Source organism: Mycteria americana, chromosome 14 (assembly GCF_035582795.1).
Source record: "Mycteria americana isolate JAX WOST 10 ecotype Jacksonville Zoo and Gardens chromosome 14, USCA_MyAme_1.0, whole genome shotgun sequence".
NCBI lineage: Eukaryota > Metazoa > Chordata > Aves > Ciconiiformes > Ciconiidae > Mycteria > Mycteria americana.
The window spans coordinates 17,984,579-18,007,772 of record NC_134378.1 but is presented as its reverse complement, the minus strand read 5'-3'; the positions used below and the strand labels follow the sequence as shown (position 1 = coordinate 18,007,772).

Here is a 23,194-nt window from a genome sequence, read left to right as displayed (position 1 = left end):
ATCAGCATGGCTAGCCATTGGCACAGCTAACCATCAGCATGGCTAGCCATCAGCATGGCTAACCGTCAGCATGGCTAACCATTGGCACAGCTAACCGTCAGCCTGGCTAACCATCGGCACAGCTAGCCATCAGCCTGGCTAGCCATCAGCACGGCTAACCCTGGGCTGGATAGACACCGAAGTCTGATAAGGCTGAAATGTAATGCAGAAGAAATAGTGTATTTTCTTGGTTGGGTTTCTTCATTTTCATATCTATTGTCTGTAGATCGAGTCATCTTCCTCCTTTCCCTCCTCCTCCTTGGGGCGGAGCAGTGGGAATCGCCCGCGGGGGCACCTGGGGGGACACCGGAGCTGAGGTTTGGGGCAGTGTTTGGGAGGCTTTGGGAGCTTGGAGTCGCAGCCCCGTGCTCCCCTGTCACCTCCCACTACCAGGCGGCAGGGGCAGCCCTGGTGTCACCCAGCCCAGGTCTCACCCAGCCCAGGCACCGGCACCGGCACCGGCACTGGCATGTCCTGCAGCAGAGCTCTGAGCCGGGTCCCCGGCCAGCAAATCGTCCTTACCCCACGGCACTGCAGGCCCCACAGCTACGGAATGCTCCCGGCATTGACGCCTGTGGCTGGGGAAGAGGGACCCAGGTCAGTGCGCTCCGGCCCCCGGCCCCCCCGGCCCCCCTGCGCCCCGGCAGCCCCCACCCGTGGGGCCGGGCTCCGCGGTGCCCCATGTGCCGGGAGCCTGAGAGCCCCCGGCTTTATGGGCAGAGATGATTTAGTGCCCTGAGGAATACGCCTCTGGGGAAGCTGGGATGGCTTCCAACTCTTCCTTCCCTCCTCTAGATATTAACTTTGCATGCATATGAAGCTGAAAGCTCTTCCAATCACCTCTGCAAATATTAATTAATCCTCACAGCATCCTGAGGACCATTATTCACTCCTATTAAGTAAATATTATTAAATCCTTTTATGAGAGGTGAAGTGACTTTTCCAGGGCTGTGCAGGGCATAAGTAGGAGCGCGCAGACTTCGATTTGCGACCGTACGCCCGGAGCCGCCGAGGGTGGCGAAGCAGCCGCTGCTCAGGGGTAAACCAGCGATGCGTCCGAGGACCAGGGACCCCGACCGCCCCAGCACCGCTGCGCCACGTGGGGGGGAAGCGCTTTGTGGGACCACCTCGAGATGCATCGGCACCCCGTGGCTTCGGCTGCACCCTGCGGCCACGGGGACCCGCTCCCGGCCCTTGGCCGCTTCCCCGTGCCAGGGCTGCGTCCCCTCCGTGCATCCCCGCTGCCACAGCTGCTGCCCCTTTCTGGCCCACAGACACCAGCGGGGATCCCCGTCACGGCATCGGGGCCAGACTTACTCTGAAGGAGCCAGTCGACGAAGGCGCTTGGGAACGGGGAATTCTGCAAAAAACAAGGGGGCGTTGAAGTGCGCGACTGCAGGGGCTGCAGCGGGCGGGAGGGCAGGCAGCGCCGGGGGGGACCGGGGATGGGACACGGCCGTACCTGCAAATCCAGCTCCAGGAAATTCCCGGATGTCACCGGCAAATTGGAGAGGACAGAGTGGATTTTCCCCAGGAGCCCAAAGGAGATGACGCCTGGGGAGAGGGAGAGGCCGTCAGGGCTGGGCAGAGCCGGCTGCCGGTTCAGAGCGGCCGGAGCGCCCTGCCTGCCTGGAGGCGCGTTGGCAAGCGCGGCATCTGGCAGAGGCTGGGAGAGCAAAGCCCCTGCCCGGTGACGTCCCCAGCGCCAGAGGAGGAAAAACCCCTCATCCTTCCTGCGGGTCTCAGGGCTGCCGGGGCTCAAAGGCTCCCATGAAAGCCGCCGTCCTGGAGCTACTGGTGCACGTCTCATCACGCAGGAGATGCTTTGGGTAAACGGGCGCAGCCTTGCGTGCGATGAAGCGGCAATGAAGCAGAGGGAACAGAGCTGGGGAGGGAAAACTCCCCGGCTCTGCGGGGCGGCAACCCGGGGGGTCTCAGCATAGCCGCCTCTCTTGGCAGCAGCTCGGGGTCTGGCCCCAGTTGGAAAAACAACCGTGAGAACAGCAGGGCCGTGGTGCTTCCGTGAGGTCAGGCAGCGGAGGGGTGAGCCAGCGCTGTGCCACCCACAGCAGTTTTGCCGGCAGAGCGGAGCTGCTCCTGCTCCCCGGCTCCGGCTCCCCTGCGGACACCCGCTGCCCGTGGAGGTGGCTAGACAGGCAAACCTCAGGCGTCACTCTCCAAATTAATACAGAAAAGAAAATTTAATGACTTACGGTTGAGGAATTGTAGCTTAATATTGATGATGCTGACCCAGATATGCACTAATGGGCAAAGCTGCAACGGTAACAAGTGGCACAACCTTGGTGAGAATATCGTGGCTGTAGCAACGCGTTTCCCTAACATCGTTTGGGTTTCACAGACTTTAAATCAAGATGGAACAATCAGCTCCTAGAGCATAGTTTCCTCCATGGAAAAAGAGCAGTATAAATTGTTCAGCCCTCTTCTCAAACTGGCACAGTTTCTATTTAACAGAATAAAAGATTTTCTAACAAGCACCTTTTTTCTAAGTAAGCGAGGCTGTCACTTCTGCTTACCGCACCGTCTCGGTACCAGAAGGTGTTTCAGAAAGCAATTGGTTACAAATTATCCCGTAACATTGCATGATGGAATTTGAATTACTTCTAACAAATAAATCTTGGCTGTAAGAAAGATCAAAGAAGTTTGCGGAATTCACTTAGGGGATGTGGGCGTGTGTTTGGGCATGCACATATATATATATGTACGTATATGTGAATCTGCTAGACAATCGTGGCAAGAGTAGTAATTTCAGTTAACGTGCACCTTCTTACAGCGAAGGACTTTCAGGCACTCACCAGCGCAGGCACGAGAGAATTAAGAGAGGTGTTCAGCAAACTGCTCACCAGATTGGTGAAGAAGCTGGAAAGGAAAAAAGACAAAAATTACCAGGGAAGTTGTCAAAACCCGGGGCTCAGCACAAAGACAAATCCGAACTCTTCTCCTGGTCTGCAACGCTGTGAGCACCCAGCAGGAGCACCCGGTGTCTTCTCTTCTCTCTGATGTTAAAAGATGCTGCAAGGCCACAGCTCCCCCGGGCTTGAGGAGGAATTACAGATGCTCAGGGCTTTGTTGTCCGCTTCTCAAAATCTGAAATGTGTAAATCTCTGCCCAGGTTTGAGACTGAAATTTTGCCCCACTGCAAACATGCACAGAGCTGACCCACGGCTAGTCCTGCCCCTTATTTTAACTGTTTCCCTGTGCACATACCAATAGCCCATCCCCTCGCAGGTTTCTCAAAAAAAATTGGCTTTTCCATGAGAAGAACCTGTGGGCTCCTCATGGCTGGATAACGGGGCTGCCATTTACTCTGCATGCTGCGATTTGTGCTGAATTAACCTTCTCTGCGGAGCGCTGGGTGGTCTCAGGTCTGGAGGCTGGAGCCCAGCGGGGCGGCTCGGGGGCGAGGGAGGGAGAAACCTGCCTCCGGCGCGAAACGCAGCCCTACGCTGGGGGCCACGGTCGAGCCCCAGGTCAGCCCGGGTGGGTCGGGCTCAGCTGCTGCGTGCGACGGCTCCGTCCTTGCAAATCGCCTCAGGGCTCGGTGCGGGACACGAGCCCGGTGGTGGTGAACGCTCCCGCACTCACCCCTTCCGCAGCTTGACGTTGAAGCGACCGAGCAGGTTGCTGCAATCCTTAACAACTAACTTGAGGTCCCCGGGGGTGTCTTGGGTCAGTGCGATATGTGATGTGATGTTCGTTTCTACCGAGGATCCGCTCAGAAACTGAAAAATCCTGAAAAATAAGGAAGTGGCTTGGAGGATTATGGAGGAGACCAAAGCAGCCCAGAAGAGCGGTATCTGTGCCCAAACTGCAAGCTTGGGCTCAGCTGGGACAACGTTTTAGTCTCAGGACTTCCATCAGGCTCCTGGTCCTGTTAGGAGATCATTGAAGCCCCAGTGTGCCAACAGGCACGGGGGGGTTCCAGGACGCTTCTGGCTTCAGGGGGAGGAAGGACAAGTCAACATGAAGGAGCATGGAGCCTTCTTGGCACTTTGCTTCCAACACCTTGTCCACAGGAGGACCTCTGCCTCTGCCGGCCGCCACAGACTGAGACCGTGCCTTTGGAGTGAGGACAGCTGGACATGTCCCCAGGGAGAGGCAGCAGCACAGCACAGAGCTTTCTTCACCAGCCCCTTGCTCAGTGTTTGGGGACGTTTCTCCAGCACCTGGGAAGGTCCCGTCCTCCCCAGCACGCTCAGGCCCCCATGGCCTCGCTCCGCTGTCTCGCCCACCAGCCCTGCTCACCCTGGCAAGCGCAGCACCAGCCTCGAGTAGAGGTTCAGCACGAGCTCGCCCCCGCGAAGGACCTTCCATGACACTCGGGCGTTCTCGAGGTTCAGCACCTTCAACCTGGGGGTCGACACCAAAGCAAACCCACCTTGAGATGGCAGAATCAGCGGGAGCAGACCCTACAGTCCCATCTCTTCCTGTTCGTCACTTGACCTGTTACCTATGTGGATATTCCCAGTTAAATGTGTAGGTGGGGAAGGGCCAGCCCCCGCTCCAAGAAGAGCCAACTTCAAAGCAGGGTCAGGTTGCTCAGGGCTGTGTCCCACTGAGTATCGACCATCTCCAATTATTCCCCCGCCTCTCGGGGTGCCCATCGCAGTGTCACGTCACTCCCACGGGGAAGACTTTTCCCATCTCTGGTTGGAATTTCCTCTGTCGCAGCTGCTCACGTGAGCTGCGAGCCCAGGACGAGGGGTTTGTATAACCGGGGGGATCTGGTCCCCTGGAGCACCCCTTTAGGGGAACCTCTCCTCTGAACGTTGTTTGTTACCCTGCAGTGAGCACCACCGCTATGCTTCTGCTCTGACTTACCAGGCCAAGTGTGTTGACTTGTGAGGGACTCCATTACCCAGCAGTCCTCCTCCACCCAGCAGTCCTCCTCCACCCAGAAGACCATCAGGACCAAGTAGACTTCCATTGCCTAAGAGACCTCCTGTCCCAAGCAGCCCTGTGCCAAGCAGACCTTTCTCTCCAAGAAGGCTTTTATTGCCGAGGAGGCCATTGCCGAGGAGGCCATTGCCGAGGAGACCCTCGCCAAGGAGACCATCGCCAAGGAGACCATTGCCGAGGAGACCATTGCCAAGGCCTTGCCCACCAAGGATGCCTGTGCCAAGCAGACCACTGCTGCCAGGTTGTCCTCCTGCAACAGTCAGACCTCCGTTACTGTTCCGGTTCTCATTGCCAAGAAGCCCTCCTCTCCCAAGCGCACCCATGCCAAGTAGACCTTCCTCACCTAGGAGGCCTGTGCCAAGGACCCCAGATCTGCTGGATGCATCTCCTGCTTCAAGAGGACCTCCACTTTCTTCTCCACTCGGACTTCCTGTACCAAGGAGGCCGGTACCAAGTAGCCCACCTTGACCAAGAAGGCCGGTACCAAGGACCCCAGATCTGCTGGATTCATTTCCTGTTTCAAGGGGACCTCCACTTTCTTCTCCACTCGGGCTTCCTGTGCCAAGGAGGCCGGTACCACGTAGCCCACCTTGACCAAGAAGGCCTGTGCCAAGCAATCCGCCTTTGCTGCTGCTGAGACCTTCACTGCCGAGAAGACCAGTACCAAGGAGACCTGCACCAAGGAAGTCCCAGTTACTAATCAGACTTCCACTGTTGGAAAGATTTCATTGACAAGAAAGGTCGGTTCAGCTCCATTAGGCTGACCTGCTCGTGAGGTCTCACGGGGACCCCTGAGCATCCTTGCACAAAGCTGGGTTCCCCATGGAGCTGGGCCTGCCAGGAGGCAGGTCCCTGATGAGCACAGGGATGCTCCAAGAGCCCGACGCGGCACAGGACACACCGGGACCGAGGCAGGCGCGGCTGCCTGTGCCACGACACTCCCCTGGGAAAGATGGAAAACCTCTGAGCTCACCCTCTTTGCGTTGCGCTGGGCTCAGCCCAAGGATGCTGCCCAGGCTGAGGAGGCCCTGGGAGGGGGGCAGGAGGCCTCCAAGGAGGACAAGACACCAGAAAGGCAGCATCTCTGGTCCCAGCACCTGCAGAGAGACCCACATCAGCCCAAGCGCCAGCCCCACCTTGTGGGAATTGGCAGCCTGGGCACCGGTCTGGCTCTCCATCCTCCGTGTGTGCTGCCCCGAGGTGGTGGGGCAGGTCCCCCCTGGACACGCAGCCCCCAGGCACCGTCCCCCAGCCCCAAGGGACCAGCCAGGACCCACAGCACCCTCTTCCCACCCAGAAAGGTCAAACTGCTTTGGGTTGTCAGGGAGCAACTGGAGCACTGGGACGTGCTCCTCCAGAGTCATTGACGGGCTGGGCTACGCCGCTGCAAAGCGGGGTGCCTGATAGCGCAGGGAAGCTTGGAGGGAGAAAATGCCATTTTAAAGAGAGTGAGAGGGATGGAGATGAAGCAGGAGGACCTTGTACCGAGCGAGATGGATGGCTTCCAACCGCTCCGAAATGGCCCTGAAAGAAGAATACTCAAAGGGGCACAGCCAGATAAAAAATGGTGTGTGTGAAAGTCGTGTCCTTCTCCCCGTTATGAAGAATACCTTGCATTATTAAAGCTCAAAGCGCAGCCAGAATCAGACACTTTTCCGTGGGCAGGTTGTTTGTTTTTCTCATCTTGCTCCATTCAGGCTATGAAGAGGCCACTTTCCCTGTATTTGATCTGCCTCTAGTCAAAAGAAAGCACCTTCAAGGACCTCACGTTCCCACATGAGCTGGACTTCTTGGGGTTGCAACCAACGCTACGGAATGTTTGTTTATGCGCAGAAAGGTGTTTGCAAAGAAATGAAAACAGGCACCCGCTGAAGCGCTGCCATAGGTCCCAGTGTAAGGGAGCAGCCGCCTGCACAGCCCACGTCCCGCGCCGGACACCCCGGCTTGTCTCTTCTGAGAAAAACAATGTACAGGCTGCAGATCTGAGGTTCAGCACTGAGAAATAACATTATTTAGGTCAGACCGAACAACTTCTTTATCTGTTCCAGATACTTTAAAAAAAATCCCTCTATGACAGTTCTTGGCACAATTAAATTAGACTTTAATTCACTAGACTGTCTTTTACGTTTTCCCTTTGATCAGCACGTAATGATGCACAGCTCCTGTAGCTGTGATTATTGAACAGGAGAGAAAGATAGAGGCTTGAGCAGCTTCCATTGAAAATCGTGTCAAATAAAATCAGTGGGATTTGTTGGAGGGTCTCTGCAAGACGTGCGTAGCATTGTAAAAGGATGCCAAAATGGTTTTCAGGTCTTTTAGAAGAGCTCTTAGAGAGAATACGTGACAAAGTAGACAACTGTCTCTGCAGTTATTAGCGATAGCTATTGGGTTGGTACCTCCTTGGTCACACACACTTAAGTGAGCTGAACATCTCGTACATGCAAAGCGCATGTATGGCTTTGCAGATAAACTCTTATTTTATACCAGCTGAGATGAGACCTGATAAGCTGAAAATCATTCTGAATTCTGGTCACCAAGATCATGGAAAACATCCGAGTCATTTCTGCTAGCTTAGTCATTTTAACAAACTTAACAACAACAAAAATAAACGTGGAATTTGACAAGCAAGAGCTCTACCAGCTTTAAAAATTAATTTTCATAAATGATTAAATGCTGCTACAGAAATCAAAGGAAAACATCGATTAAAATTCTTGCTCTTAAAGCCGAGTTGCGCTTTGCTGTAGGTCGTCTAACGGGAACGGGAGCTCTGGGGCCACGATACCTTAATGCCGCTTACCTGGAGCCCTTCGACGCTGCGGTGCAGCTGCCCACGGCCTCTCGGAGGCGGCTGAGGAGCAGCTCTTATATACCCGGCCTGCAGGAACACGGAAAGTCTGGGGAAGGATGGAGCAAGAACAGTTCCTCTTCACTGGCTGTGAAACGTGACCCTGAGTGTTCCCGTAGCAGGGTTGGACCGTGGCCAGCAGCACCCACCGAGCCCGGCGGCTCGCTCCCTTCCCCTCGGGCTGGGTGCGGTGCCCACCGGCTCCTGCCTGGGCAGGGCCCGCTGCCACCCCCCTCCTGGGGGCTCGTCCCCTCCTGCCCCTCGGACTTTCCAGACAGCGCACGCCTGGGGCAGCTGCGCGGGGTCCGAGGGTCCGAGGCAGCCCCCCCGCAGCCCCTGGGGCGGGGGGATGCTCCGGACCGGGTCCCGTCCAGCCCAGTGCCACGCGGCTCCTTGCACGTGGCCCAGCGTGGCCGGCCGTGGCACGGCGGGGACACGGGCTGTGGCACGGGGGGGCTGCTGCTGCTCACAGCTTCTTGGTGTCTCTCTGGCTTTGCTCGCCCAGAGCGGAGCAGGAGGGTGCTGGCACCCGACAGCCCCCAGCTGCAAATCCTCCCGGCACGCCTGGCCCCGCTGAAAGCCCCAGGCCCCGCCACGAGGCAGCCACCAGAACCGCGGTGCTGCGGGTGCCCGGCACGGCCGCGGTTGCGGTGCAGACGGCGCTGCGCTTTGCAGACGGTGGCGGGTACCAGCTCGCAGCCACGCAGCAGCGGTGCCCAGCCCAGGGCAGCCCTCGCTGCCGAGGCAGAGAGGTGGAAACCTGTGATCCCCCGCTCTCCTCCCTCTCCTCTCTGCCTCTCCGCATTTCCGTGGGACACGCAGACCCCAGACCATCCCCTGAGCATCACAGTTCCTCTGAGAACCAGGGCGAAGGGGGATGCCGTGGGGGCTGGGGATGCTCCTGGGTCTCTGGTTGAGAAGAAGGTCCCAGGGACGGTTTGGGGCAGCCAGGGGATGCTCCATCGCATTCAGCAGGGCACGAGGGTCTGAGGACAGTGAGAGGTGAGCAATTACCTCCCAACGAGCTAATTATGTACAGAAACAGCACAAGGCCGATTAAAAATAACTTATCATGAACTAAAGAGCGTGTGGATTTACAGCATACCAGCTGCGCCGCGAAAACTGCCTGTCACCCAGAGGTACGCAGGAGATGGCTTGTGCCTCCAAGAAGGATCTGTGCAGTTTTAAAGGAGGCTTGAGAGACAACAAATAAAAGAAAATGGGGAAATAAACACAGAGGGGAGGGGAAAAGGAACATGAAAGATGACGGGAAAACCTGAGTCTGAGCTTCCAGGTGGTTTTCAGGGTGGATCTGGAGTAGACAGGGGCAGGACAGTCTCAAAGGCAGCAATATTACACAATATTACGGCCGTCCCAGCTATTCCCTTCCCCCCAGGAGCAATCGGTGGCTTTAGAGCCTTAAATTAGCAAAAGCTTCATTACTTCAACAAGCACCTGAGCCACGGGAAAGAGCCTGTGCATAAATAAACTGTGCAGTTCATGCAGAGTTCACCGGCATCGATGGGTGAATTACCCCGGCCACGCGGCACGACCGCTCAGACCCCCACTCGTGGGCCAGGGGAGCTCGCTGGGCTCCCCGAGCGCTCCCGGGACAAAGCCCCGGTGAAGCCTGGGGCAGGTGGTGGCATGAGGGGTCCTCAAGATAACCAAGAGACCCCACAGCTTTGGGTCCAGGCCCTGAATCTCTGGGTTTGCCAGCAGACAGCTCTCTGCCCGCTCCGAGCTGGGTGTCGGGTGGGCACAGCCGGGGCTGGGCAAGCGGGCAGGGGGCTGCAGTCTCCCACCCACCGCGGCCGAGGTCCCCAGCGCAGCGGGGTCCGTCCTGAGCCCCTGGGGTTCACTGGAGCCGGCCACCCCGCAGGCTCGAGCACCCACTGTGGCTGCGGAGAGGGCTGGACTTTATTAAACCCAAGCACGAGAATGCAAAATACACCCACGTCCTTCTGCGCACCCGCAAAAGAGTCCAAACCACAATGTTTGGAGGCAAAAACCACCTGCGTTCCTTCTGTTCCAAGCAATGTAGGTGGGATGCAACATTTGGAAGGAAATGACCAAGCTGCTGTTTTGCTGTGCGAGGTACCGAGAGAAATGCGGTGGAGCATTTCCAGCATCCTTCGGGCAGGCTGGGCTCCCATCTCTCCGGAGGCGGACGGAGAAAACCAGGGGGTCCCTTCCCAGCCCGTGGCCCCGGCTCACACCGACAGCACGATGAGATCCTGGTGAAGCAGAGGGGTTACCTTCCCTCTCTGAACATCCTCCGCACAAGCGACGGGCGCTGCCTTTGCTCCGGAGCGGAGCTGGGGTGCCGGTGGGGGAACCTCGGGGCACGGCCCGGGCACTTACTTGGATGACGTCGACATCCGCGTCGGCGAAGTCGATGTTCAGCAGCCTGGGGAGGGGAAGCTCTGCTCCCAGCACGCCCGTGGGTCACGAGCCAGCCCAGCTCAGTGCTGCGGGAGGGGCGGTCGCTGCCGAGCTTCTGCCCAGCGCTCGGTCCCCAGCTCCATCCTCCCTGTGCGCAAACCCCTCCCTCCACAAGTGCAAGGCTCCCCAGAAAGGCTTTGTGTCGTGGGACTTAGCGCTTTGGCAAAACATGGCGTCATTTGCTCCTGCCCGTGTGAGCGAACGCGGCAGGCGGCGAGCAGCCCCGCGGAGGGGGCTGCGGAGCCCCTGTTCTGTGATGCGTGGGTTCCCCTCCCGGCAAAACACTGCCGCCTGAAACGATCCCCCTCGCTGCCGCCTCAAACCGTGCCCCTCCACTGGCTCCTATTCTACACGGCGAGGTGGACTACACCTGCATAAATTCAGTGCCTAGGGTACAGCCTAGCACGAACAAGCACGTGGATGAGGCATAAGAGCTCCTTACTGTTCATTGCAGGCAGGAAGGCAACACGGAAAATCTGGGCAACCAGCATCTCCAGGAGCGAGACCTGCAACAGGGAGAGGGGTCACTTAGTGCCATCGCTGGTCCCAGTCCCGTGGTCAGCCCGGCCTCGCCCTGTCCTCGGGCACGTGGGGATGCTCCGCTCACACCAGCTAAACCCAGCCTGAAGCCTCGGTGCTCCAGCTCCACACCCATCTAATGCAAGCTCCCCGTTTCACAGGAATTGGACTTTAAGCATTCTGTGGTCAACTTTTAGTCCCAAAATAATGCCATTCCACAGGCCCCTTCCCACTGGCGTTACAGCTGCCTGCAGTAGCCACCTCTGGAAACCAAGCGTGCTCTGTCTGCAGGCATCCTGCGACAGGAGAGCCCAGGGTTCCTCCCAACTTTTGCCGTCATCCCCTATGAGGCACGGGGATGAGCCTCCCCAGGCGCATCCCAAGGGAATGCTGAGGGCATGTGTGGGATGTCCTGAGGTTCACCAAGGACTCAAAACCTCTCCCTCTCAGCGAGGATTTTTTCTGAAGATTGCTCATGGATCATCCATGAAAACAATCCATCTCCAGAGGTGAAAGAAAGGTGCTATTAAAAATACGACACAACCGTTACACCATAACTGGCCCTTATTTCTCCTGAGCCAATATCTATCAGCATTTTGCTTTCTGCAATGGATTTCGCGTGTCGCTGAGGCTGCTTGTGTTCTTACATCAAAACCACCGATGGACGAAGACACCAAGGAGAGATCAGCCCTGCAGGAGGAAGCAGAGGTCAGTAAAATCCAAGCAGTTCCTCGGATGACCCAGTCCTGTCACTGCCTTCATTGTCACACAGCCCAGGAGGTCCCACATCCATGGCCACCCCGGGCCACCCCCCAGATGAAGACCAGCGTCCTACTTCTCCAGGCTGACACCGATCTTCGGTTTGTTGTCCTCGACCGAAAACTGGGCCAGCAAGGAGGCATCCTGCGGTCAAAGAGAGAGGTCAGGGCAGGGGTGGCTCCTCCAGCCCTTGCCCAAGGCCAAGCCTGCAGCCCAGCCGCGTCACACGGGGTGCAGGTCCCATCCACCGGCACCCCTGCACCCGCCGTGTGGGGCGGGGGAACTGCAGGAGGAATTTCTGCACGGGTTGTTCCTTCATACATACAATATTCAGAAGGCAGAGAGACCTCTGGACATGGTCTGGGTGGATCACCACCACCTCTAGCGTAGCCAGGAGCTGGATCGCACCTTTATTTTTCTTTAAGGTCACCACGGGTGCTTCAGGGACTGCAATTTGCAGCAGCAGTTCACGTGACTCAGGGTACACCTCGAAAACCTGTCAACATCCAAAGGCGGACAGTTTCTGCGGGCAGGAGCACAAACGGTGCTGACACTGGAGCGGGCGGAAGCAGGGAGCAGGCTGCCCGCTCCGGCGGCATTCGCACAGCGCTGCTCGCAGGGGGCAGATCCGATCCCGGATTGCTCCAGCCCCACCAGCCTGTATCTCAGCTGGCTGCGGTGAAGTCAAGCTAGCCGTGCGCTCAGCCCCGTGGATGCCCTGAGTCTCGCTGGGAGCATCTCATCGCAGTTGGAGGACCACAGACAGCCCCGCATCCAGGCAGATGGGGCGGCTTGCAAGGGCAAGAGAGCTGCAGAGCACAGGGTGACAAACCGGGCTCTGGCCTGCCGTAGTTTCCAGTCTTGGACCTACGTCAGAGCTCGTGCAAGTCCATGGGACATCTGAGACGATGCCTCTGCGGAGGAAGAGACAGGGAGACCTCCCCTGCCCCGGACGCTGCTTCTCTGACCGGGTTACTTGCAGCGCAAGGGGGAACCGGGACTCACCGCAGGAACCAGGGCTCCAAGGGTCGATGTTGTTAGCGGCGGGAGCTCAGGAAACGGTGACAGAGAGGAGAGAAATGCTGCGCGCGCGTGTGTGTGGCAGTTTTCCGCAGAGTCTGCTTTCACCAGCAACACGCCTGAGGCTTTTACCACGTGGTCTCTCACTCACATTTTCCGCCTAAGATAGCAGAGACTCTGGTAAACGGTACAGAGGTGCGAAGGCATTGCATGGTGGGGCCAGTTTGCACGGCTGACGCCCCTGAGTCCTCCCAGACCCAGGGCTGGGCAGTGCTCCCCGCTCACCGTGCCGGTGGGGACGGCCAGGTCCAGGGCTCCCTCCTTCTGCAGGACAGACAGCACCGAGCTGAGGAGGTTCGCAGAGAGGCCCAGCTGGGACGAGCTGGTGTCCGCCATCGGTGGCAGGGACGGCACGGGGACCCGCGGCGGTGTGGGGACAGCTTCTGGCTTTCCCAGGGGATAGCCCACCAGGCCTCCTGCCGCTCGCCTGAGGACAGCCTGGACTTACAGGGGAAGGAAGCACAGGCCAGAACGTTTGCAATATTTGCCTTTACGGTTAACTTCACGTTCCTTCAATGTGAAATCGCTGCACCCACGGCCACGCCAAGTCAGGCTCTGTGACACTTCCTTCTCTAGAATTTCATGAAATGCAAACCCCGCTGCGCTCTCCCGTGACGGCGGCAGCAGCAAGAGCAGGGCACCGAGCCGGGACCTCCCCGGGGTTTTCACAGCGACCTCGGAGCCCGCTGCTCACGTGTAGGTGGCCCCAGGGACAGCCCGAGGAGACCTTCCCAAACCCAAGTGAAATAGCACAACCCTTGTACGTAGATGGAAGGAGAAGATGCAGGACTTACGTTCAAGTCTACCTCGAGGAACTGGCCGGTTATCAGGGGAAGGCTGGAGAAGGTGTACTGGATAGTGCCCAGCAAACCCAGGGGCACCAGTGCTGGGGGGAGAGGAAGGGATTCAGCAATTCCCCGCTGGGTTTGGGTGCAAATACCCCCTCCCCTGCCCGGCAGCTCTGTTTTTTCCAGAAGAGCCCTGGCTCGCAGGTGGACTCAGGACGGCCCCTTGGCCCCGGCTCCGAGTGCTCTGTGCTGAGCGGCAGTGCCGCAGGAGACGTCGGTTCCCTAAGGAGCAGCGCGTGCCGCTGCTGCACGCGGAGGGGACAGCTCGCAGCTCACCCTGCCCATGCACCCCTCTGCACCCGCGGTCCTTCTGTCCGTGATCAGAGGTGAGAAAGGGGAGATGTGGGGAGGGGACAGCATGCCTCCAGCCACGCCGGGGCACTGCTCCCTGCCTGCTGCCCAGGGGCATGGGGTCTGGGCAGGGAGCTGCTGGGGGTCTCCGCTCCCTGTGTGGGGCAGGCCTGGGGTGTGTGGGGTGAAGCGAGGGGGGTGGCTGCTCCTGCCTGGGGTGCAGCCGGGGGGATAGTGTCACAGCCCTCGCATGGCTAGAGCAGAGGTGTCACGAGGGGGAAGGCAGGGAAAGGCGTGGGACCACCAAGTACGTACAGTTCACGTGACCCAGGTGGTCATTGACGAGTCCCGGGGCGACGTCGACCACCGGGCAGAGCTGCAAGAGGCGGAGAGGGGCGGTGAGTAACCCGCGCTCAGAGCCGGACAAGGACACGCAGCCCAGCTCGGCTCCGCCGCGCTTTCGCTGGGGACGGGAGCACTGGGGGCGTGGGATGGCAGCCCCAGCTGGTGACTCCACGGTGCTGCTGAGGCTGCACCGGCTCTGGATCTGGCCCTGGGCACCTCGCCCCTCTTCAGAGAAGCAGGGTTAGGACTGGGTCCCAGGAGCCCACGTGGGACGGCCGGAGAGACCCTGGGGCTTTCAGGAGGGAGGAGAGGTTCAGTTAGCCCATAACACGCTCCAGAGCACCGTTAGAAACTCCCAGCACCTGGGCAGACCTGCGCTGGGCTTGCTGACCTTGCGTTTGGAAGGAGGGAGCAGCTTCCTCCCAAGCAGATGGAGACACGGCATGTGTCCCCTGCTAGTTCCAAACCGCTGGGCGGGCGGGCGGACGCAGCAGCCCTGGGACAGTGGCCGTGCTCCCGTTCTGGGACAGGAACGATGCCGCGGGGAGCAGCGCTGCAGCTTTTCGGGCTCACTGCTCCTTTCCCGGGTGGAGGTTTTTTCCAACTTACCACATTAGGAAGAAGTCTGTTCAGGACACTTGCCAATAAATTATCCACAATTGGGAGCAGGCTGTGGAAAAATAAAGGAGCACCACGAAAAAAACCTGCTGCAAAGTAAATGGCTCTTGTTAAACAATTCCCTGTCAATAGTGCGGAGCGCAGACCTCCCGGAGCAAGGCAATTGCAGCAGCAAAGTGCACCGTGTATGCTTGGATTTGGCATGAGATAAGTGTAATCTGCATCCCAAAATAGCCAGTGGGAAATGTATTGCTGTCTTTTATCTACTGGTGTACGGTCTCCTTAAATGAGCAGAAGCAACCTCAGCCCCAGTGGTTTCTGTCGTTTACATACCACGGGCTTACGTCTTAGAAGACCCCGTGCAACGTCAGCTGAAATGACCCATGAATGTGGCACGTGGGACAGAAATGTCCCTCCGGGACCGCTGTGGGGTCGGGCAGCCCTCTGGGACAGCACGCCCGTTTGCTGCAGCTGAGCGAGGGGCACACAGGGACCACCACCACCGGCAGCCCTTTGCGCAGCCCCGTGATACGGCCGGTGAGTGACTGTCACCCGCAGGGACGGCGGCTGCCGGTGTCGCCGTCGCCCGTGGGACTCAGACGCGCAACGGGAAATGCCCTCGTGCATTCGCCGATCTGTGGGCACGGGCTGGGGGGCCACAAAGCCCGGCGGCGAGGTGGCTCACGCCTGCAGAGGAGGACACCTCCATCACTCACCCTCTCAGGAGTCTGACTTTAATGCCATCAAGGAGGGTATCGCATCTTTCTGTCAGCAGTTTGGGGTAGCCCGTGCCGTCCGTGGTTAACCTCACCCTTGATGTGACGTTCGCTTCCACCGCAATGTCGAGCAAACCCAGGAGGCTGTGCAAGGGGAAGGGAGCAACCTTCGGCGGAGCAGCCTCTTCCCGGCGAAGAGGAGCAGCGTGTCCCCCCAGAGACACCCCTCATGGCGGTGCTTCCACCGGGCCCGGGGGCACGGCTGGCACTGCCACCAGCAGCACCAGCACCAGCCCGACCTACCCCTTGGCACTGAGGGCCACGCGGGTGTCGAGGTTGAGGTGGATGCCGACGCCAGGCAGGAGCTGCAGGGACACCCTGGGGAGCGTCAGCTCCACGATCTTCAGCCTGCAGGGACAGCGAGGGGCAACCCCGAGTGCTGCCTCTGAGCCCAGCACCCGGCCGCCCGGGCTCTGCCGCTCACACAAAGCCACTGCTCAAGGGGTGGGCGAGTCAGAGACCATTTAGACCAGAAAAGGCAAAAGACACCAAGTTTTCTCAGTTATTTTCCTGGTTTAGTTATTTTCCAGTTTTATCAGAAGCTTCTAAGGCTTCTGGTTGCCTTATTATTGCCTGTGCTTGTGCTTGTGCTTGGTGCCGCGCTTCAAATAAGAGTTAAAACGGGACAGTTGCGAACAAGCGAGCGTGGGTTTGGCAGCGGTGGCACCGGCTCTGCAGGGCCAAGGTATAGTTCGGTGCACCCTCTACGGGCAAGCGCCTTTCAACTACTGTTCCCTTTAACTTTCCTTGTGCAGCTCAAGAGGCTCTTTTGCAGCCAGCAATGCAAACCCGGTGGGACTTGCAGGCAGCTTTATCTCAAAGCATCAGCTCCAAACCAGATCTGAGCATCTACCGAAGCATCACCATTGCTCCCCAAACAGCTCTGAGGTTGCCCCCCCTGCAAGGATCCCTGACGGTGCTGTCCTTACCCAGTGAGCCCCTGCACCGTGCTGAGCAAGCCGCCTTCCTCCAGGACACCGAGCAAGCCGCCGCCTCCCAGCAGCCCTTCATTGCCCAGAAGCCCTCCTCTGCCAAGATGGCCACCGGGGCCACCGAGGATCCCTGCCGTGCCAAGGAGACCTCTGTCACTGAGAAGACCTCCTCGTCGCAGTGCTCCTTCAGCAACCTCCACAGGGATGCCACCCCTGGGGACTTCACCACCAGCTGCCTGCCAGCCTCTGGGAGGGTTTCTGGGTGCCCCCCCGTAAGCACCTCCACCACCCCCTCCACCCAGCAAACCGCCGCCGGCATTGCCCCCCCCACCAAGCAGACCACTAGTCAGCCCCCCCAGCAGCCCTCCACCACCGCCGCCCAGCAAACCACCAGTAATACCAGCAAGCAGACCACCACCGCCACCAAGGAGACCTCCTCCGAGACCACCCAACAGGTCCCCACTTCCATCTGTGCCGGGACGTCCGCTCCCGAGTGGCACCTCTCCGAGGGCGCCTTGGAGGGTGTCGCCTTGCCTGGGCGAGCCTGTAAGAGCTGGAAACATCGCCGGCCGTCAGCCTGCGAGGCAGAGCTGCCTCCCCGGCCACCGCCGCAGCCTCGGAGCCGGGACCAGCAGGCAGCTGCCAGCCCCCTGCCCACACCGTTACTCGTTGTGGTCCTCAAGCATGGGTTGTCGAGGGGTTTGTGCTCTCCGTTACCATCGCTGCCTATCCCGGTCCCTAGCTGTCCGCTGTCGGTTTTTCCCATATATGATGCAACAGAAAAAGGGCTTTGGGATCCAGACAGGAGGCACCACGTTAAGACCCGTGTAAAGAAGCTCGGGGGAATTTGTCTGCAGCTGCGCCGGTAAGACAGCAAATGGTGCGGCACAGTCACAGGGGCTGGGCACTGGTAAACCCCAGATGTGAGATAACTGAGGTGCCGTGTGGCTTGCACCTCCCGAGAGGTGCAGGCTCCCGGGAGGAGCAATCCCCCACACAGCAATGTCTCTCTCCTTTTAGGAGCCTGGCCAGTTGAAATTTTAATTACAAAAACATGACCCCAGGTTCCGTTTGGAGGGGGAGGTTTGCACGCAAGCCTCCCGCTCTTCCCCCCTTCCACGTGCGATCCCCCTCCCCTCCCCGGCTGATCGGGCTGTGCTGGTCCCACGGCATCAACCCCCAAGGACCACCCGCCGTTGGTTCTTTTTTCCCAGGGTCCTGCTAAGAGGAGGCAGGGTGACTCACCATCGCTTAAAACACCTTTACTGAGCCTGAGGACGGCATCTTTTGGCTCGCTCAGTGACGGGGTCAGCAGGGCGTACAAGAGGGCGATGCCCAGAGCCGGTGGCATGGCGTCTTCTGCTGGGCTGGGAGCACCGTGGGTGCTGGCAGGACCTGGGGAAGGACGACGGGGGAAGAGTAGGAACAGGCTGGGTGACCCCCTGGAGACGAAGGGGAGTTGGGTCTTTCAAGCTGGGTGAAAATTTTTCAGTGAATAGAAAACGCGAGCTTTAGGAGGACCAAAACCGTTCGGAGTTAGAGCCACGTTTGGCAAATAGATGTGGGCGCCCACGAAAAGGGGTGAAGAGGGAGGGTGTCCGTACGCACATCTGCAGGGACGTTTTCAAGCCAGCTTCTGCACAACCCCAGCACCTGTGTGCTTATTCCTATTTATGGGCACCCCGGGCGACCTGCTCCTTTCCATCCCCGGTCACCGTGACATAATCTTAAACGTACAGTATGAAATGGGTACTCGTAACCTATAGGCTACACTGAGCTCCCCTCGCTACCGACCGCCCTGTGAGTCGGCGTGCAAATTAATGCTGTAATTACACAAGCAACTCACATTCAGAAGACAGCCTTTCTTTTTAAAATGGCATGTTTTAACCTTATAACAATAAAAACAATAATAACAACCTTAAGAGGATATTGCAACAAACAAAAAATCCCTAACTTTTGTGTCGAATATTTTTTTCTTGAGGGAAGGGTTTTCATTTTACGGTAGCAACCTTCTTTTCTGATTTTTTCAGGCTGGTCACTAAATATAACCTAGAATTCCTTACTTGCATTTCTACCATTATTGGTATTTTCCCCATGTTTTCTTCTTGCTCACCAGAGTATATTGCAAGGCCCGTAGGTGAAATGGTGCCTCTGTGCCCCCAGGCTTACAACACCCCACACCACTATTTTGACTGTATTTACCTGGTCTTATCCTGAATTTCAAAGCCTGGCTTTGGTCTTCAGTGCTCAGTTCTTGGTCAAGGGGAGACCTTACAGCCGTCCATAGGCACCTCTGCTTTAACGTGTAGGAACAGCGGGTCCTTATATAGCGAAGCTGATGCGGAAAAAGTGGAAAGATGCCTAAATTGTAAAAGCTGGGCTAGTGGATTGAGTGTACAAAGCAGCATTTGTGGGTTTAATATATTCCAATATAAATAAAGATTCGTAAAACAGGGAAAAGCATTGAGCAACAGGTTATTGGATGCCCAGTTATCAGCCAGCGCTGTAACCCAAGAGCCCAGAGCTCACACAAAGGAGAAGGAGCCCGAGACTCTGCGGGCTGCAGGACGTGAAGCTGCCGCTGACCCCGAAAGAGCCGTGCTGGGAAATCAGCGTATTCCAGGCCAGTCCCTGGTAACACTTGCACTCAGGCTGTTACACACAAATACCGTATCGGGGCAATTGTTCAAGTTTCCAGCGAGCGTGTGGGGAGGCTCCAGAAAAGCGGCGGGAGATTTTTATCTCCTTCAACGCTTGACCTGAGAAGCGGTTCCTGAGGACCATCCCTCCTGTCCCCGCGGCCGCCAGCCGCTTCCCGGCAGACGGTGTTTCTGCAGCCTCAGGAAAGCCCCTGTGCGGTGGGACACGCCGGTCCACCACCCACGTCAGCTCCAGACCATAAGGGCCCTGTGCGGTGGGACACGCCGGTCCACCACCCACGTCAGCTCCAGACCATAAGGGCGCTTTCGTCCTGGTGTTCCCAACACTTAATACCTTTGTGAGATAAAATGTGGTGCTAACAACCCAGTGCATCTTACACAATAAGGGCATGGTATGCTCCCTGAAAGGGTTAAACCCCTGGCAATCCCTGACTCAGACGTAGACTTGCATGTTTTTAGTTTCACTCATCCTTGTTCTCTTTTGTTCTCTTCCCCTGCCAAGACAGTTTTGGTTACCTGCTGAGCAGGCTTGATGGGGGGACATCTCCTGTGACTTCTTACCTGATAGGACTAAGCAGGCCTTGAGCAAGCTCGTTAGGCTTCCTAATTAAATCACTGATAACAGGAACTCAGGACGATTGTGCCAAAGATAAGCACCAAAGAACTAGCTTAAATCGACCCCCTTGTAACATTCCGAGGCCGCAGGACTGATGAGCTAACTCAATGACTATGGACACAGGAAGCCCAAAGTTCAACTAGTGGACAACGTGAGGAAGACTACGGAAGACCACCGGGAGGGTGAAAAGACCCTAACCCTAATTTTACTGCGCATGCTTGGACTATGTAAATGAATTCCGGGAACTCATCACCATAACACTGCCCTTTCCAGGAAATCTGATGACTAGGTATGATTTTTCGGTCTATGAACTGATGTGTTGTGCTAACCGGGGGAGCACTTGTGGCGGAGCGATCCCCAGCGCTGCCCAGCGCTGCAATAAAGAATACCTGCTTAACAGTCACCCCGACTATTGAGTTCTGATTTCGGCTTTTCACGGCAACATCCTAAACAAAGCAGCGCGGAGGTGTAAGCTCAGTTTCTGCGTGCCTGGCTCCGTACAGAGCCTCGCACAAGAAGCACTGCTGGGCTCCACCTGGGACGTGCTGCAAACGAGCCCCTGGCAAGGAGCGGCTCCCCCTGCAGCGGCTGCGACGAGGGCTTCAAACAAGTCGGAGATACCAGCAAGCACTTTGCTAAATCTGCGCCGTCCTTGCGTTGCGAGCATCTCCTCTGCCCCCCGTCAGTCTGGCACGAGCAGCGCCCGGCGCCGCCCCAGCCGGGCAGGGGATGGGCCGCAGCGGGGCACCCATGTGCACCAAACCCCAGCTCCCACGTCAGGCTCAGCTTCAAAAACGTTTGCTGTAAGGTACCGGCTTGTTCCCCGTAGGTACAGCCGCCGCTTTGAGCTGCGCTGCCCGTCCGTGGGCCATACGGCGTGGGGGCATGGCCAGAGACCCACGTCAAATAAACATTTAGAGAGAGAAATACTGAGGCAGTGGAAGATTTTATTGAAAGAGCAATACGAGAGCAACCTTTATGCCTAAAGAAGAGATCTGCTTCCCTACTAGGGATGTTAAAACTGGCCTCAGAAAACCCTCCCTAACATCCACCAGCCGAGCAGCTTTCCCTACCCGATGCCAGGCTGCGCCAGGAGCGGCCGACCAGAGACCGTCGCCTGTCCCCTGGGGCCCTGGCGACGAGGCAGGGCAGTGCTCGAGGGAAAGTGAAGGCAGAGACAGCAGAGAGGAGCAGGGCTCTGGGCTCGCGGTGGGCTGCCTGCCTCAGATGGCGAGCAGGGTCGAGGGTCCTCCCGAGCAGGATCGCTTTAGAGCGGTCTGGTCAGGAGAGTCGTCTGCCTGGAAGAAGCGGCACAAAAACGATTCCGTTTTCTCATTCGGACTTTTACCAGATTTTTCCTATATCCCAGGTGAGGTTTTCCTGTGGGTCCATGCAGGCAGAGGGACCTCCCGGAAACCGGGAGCAGCCCATGGGAGACGGGCTGGCCGGGGTGGTGCGGGCTCATCCCCGGCTCCCTGGGAAAGCAGCGCTGTGGGAAATGTGATCCTTACGTTGGCGATGTCAATCTTGGCATTCCTGAGGCCGGTGTTGAGAATGTTGGGCAGAGGGACCGACACGCGCAAGGCATCTGCAAAAGCAAGTGAAAGCATCTCGTCACGGGGGGAAACCCTGAACGCAGGCAGCGAGGGAAGGGGGAGAGCCCCAAATCTGGCTGAGTTCGAGAGAAGAGGGGACCCAGGCCCTGGCCGTACCGTTAATGGCAGGTACGTATGCAGCCGCAAGGACTTGCTTGAGCCATCCTGCAAGCGGGGAGACCTGCAGGGAAGAAGACGCGTGTCAGTATCAGAAGAAGAGAGCAATGGTTATCGGGATGAAAACCGCGATGCCAGGCTCAAGTTCTGTCACTGCAGGGTGCTCAGAGCTAGGAAACACAAAGGCTGGGAAGCTTCCTTCAGCGAAACTCTTCCAGGACCGAGGGTGGAGGGAGACACAGGGACATGCTCTGCGGGTAATTTCTTCTCAATTATTCCTCCCCCCTTCCCAGCACCCCCACTGCGCTGCCAGCAAGTGAACGTATACATCCAAGTGTCGCTGCTGTCGGGCATAGGGGATCGACGGGGCAGACAACAATTGGCCTCTGCCAGGAGAAGAAGAAAGGTGAAGACTGAAGAAGAATTGGCGTTTTGGTTCTCCTGCCCTGCACAGTCTCTGGCCATCACATCGCTCACTGCAGCACCCATCCAAAGCAGCGCGCACTTACACTGCGAGGGTTGAGTCCCGGCGGTACCCGTGTCAGGTTGATGCTACAAAAGATAAACACAAGGCAGAGTCGGGGTGCACCGGGTGCAGCCCTCCTCCAGCTTTCCAAATGCTGCTCAGACCCTTTCTTGCTCTGGAATTTGTCTCATCCACATAAAGATACAAGGATTTTGAAAATAGGGCAACTTTTTAAAAAACCCTCTCATCACTTCAGACATGGACTTGGTCTGAGGTTGGGGCTGGGAGGAGGCAGGAAGGCTCCGGTACATGTCTACCGCGTCTACGGTGCTCCCCGATCGCTGCCACCAGCCCCATCTTGTCGGGCTCCTGGGAGCATCCCCAGGCAGAGCCCCCTCCCTGCCCGCAGCGACCGCAAAGCTCGGCTCTACCTGTCGAGAGCCAGGGAGGTTCGCAGTTTGCCATCGGAGACTGACGGGAGGATGTTCAGAACGATGTCCTGAAATTGGAACAACAGAAGAAATGAGGTTATTTCCAACGAAAAGAAAACCCAGAGTATTTGTAAACAACCCATTCCAAGAACAAACCCCCGTCTATGCCTAGAAATTGCATTTTTTTGACGGATGGCATCATGTATCTCTCTCCCCAGGATTCACACTTCCTGTCTTTATTTTGAATTATTCCTTAAACATTTCACTTGCGCTTGGTTACGAGCATTTTAAAAGGACCGGGCACCACCGCTTTTAAGATGTACCGCATGCAAAAGTGCAAGTACGGCACGACTAAGGGCAGGACAAGGCAGGCGGATGCCGGAGAACAGCCAGACTCACCCCTTGCCCCGCTTCAGAGGTCTCATCCCCGGAGCACACTCACCGCGTCGAGGGAGAAGAGGGGCCTCTGGGAGGACTGCAGGCGGGGACTGAAGACGCCGATGGAGGCTTTGAGGGTGGCGGTGGCTCTTCTGCCTCTCACGGCCACCAGCGGCTCGTTGGCCACCCACACGCGCAGCTCCAGCGGCAGAGAGCTGGGGAAGATCTCGGCGAGCTGCACGGGGCAGGGGGAGGTCAGGGCAAGGGGGTCTTTGCGTGGCCGGGGTGGGCGGTGGGGTCGGAGACCAATGCACACGAAGGAGGTGGCTGACCTGGGGGATGAGCGGGCGAAGGGCAGTCATGGACAGCGAGACGCTGTTGGGCACCTGCGGGAACAGCACCAGCGGTGTCGGCAGCCGGGAGGGTTTGTGCTCGGCTGGACCCCACAAACAAATACAAGCACGCAGCGGCGAGCACCCTTGGGTCACCCAAGAGCAACCAGAACCCCGACCCGGCC

General features: G+C 57.8%; 1 protein-coding gene and 1 long non-coding RNA gene across 2 annotated transcripts; both read right to left on the bottom strand.

Moving 5' to 3' along the window:
• Positions 1-513: 513 nt before the first annotated feature.
• Positions 514-1,826, bottom strand: LOC142416984 (uncharacterized). Its single transcript, XR_012777867.1, has 3 exons — positions 1,502-1,826; positions 1,357-1,399; positions 514-617 (listed from the first exon to the last, which is right to left on the bottom strand). It is a non-coding gene; the product is annotated as an uncharacterized LOC142416984 (long non-coding RNA).
• Positions 1,827-10,014: 8,188 nt separating this feature from the next.
• Positions 10,015-20,562, bottom strand: LOC142416875 (BPI fold-containing family B member 4-like). The gene is made up of 19 exons (XM_075516963.1): positions 20,503-20,562; positions 20,080-20,136; positions 19,084-19,408; positions 17,660-17,809; positions 16,412-16,958; positions 15,726-15,830; positions 15,423-15,566; positions 14,698-14,758; positions 14,059-14,119; positions 13,399-13,490; positions 12,830-13,042; positions 12,696-12,704; positions 12,530-12,574; positions 11,850-12,020; positions 11,601-11,668; positions 11,413-11,455; positions 10,689-10,752; positions 10,166-10,242; positions 10,015-10,038 (listed from the first exon to the last, which is right to left on the bottom strand). The coding sequence occupies exons 1-19, from the start codon at positions 20,560-20,562 to the stop codon at positions 10,015-10,017; spliced, it is 2,316 nt and encodes a 771-aa protein (XP_075373078.1).
• Between the last annotated feature and the right edge of the window lie 2,632 nt (positions 20,563-23,194).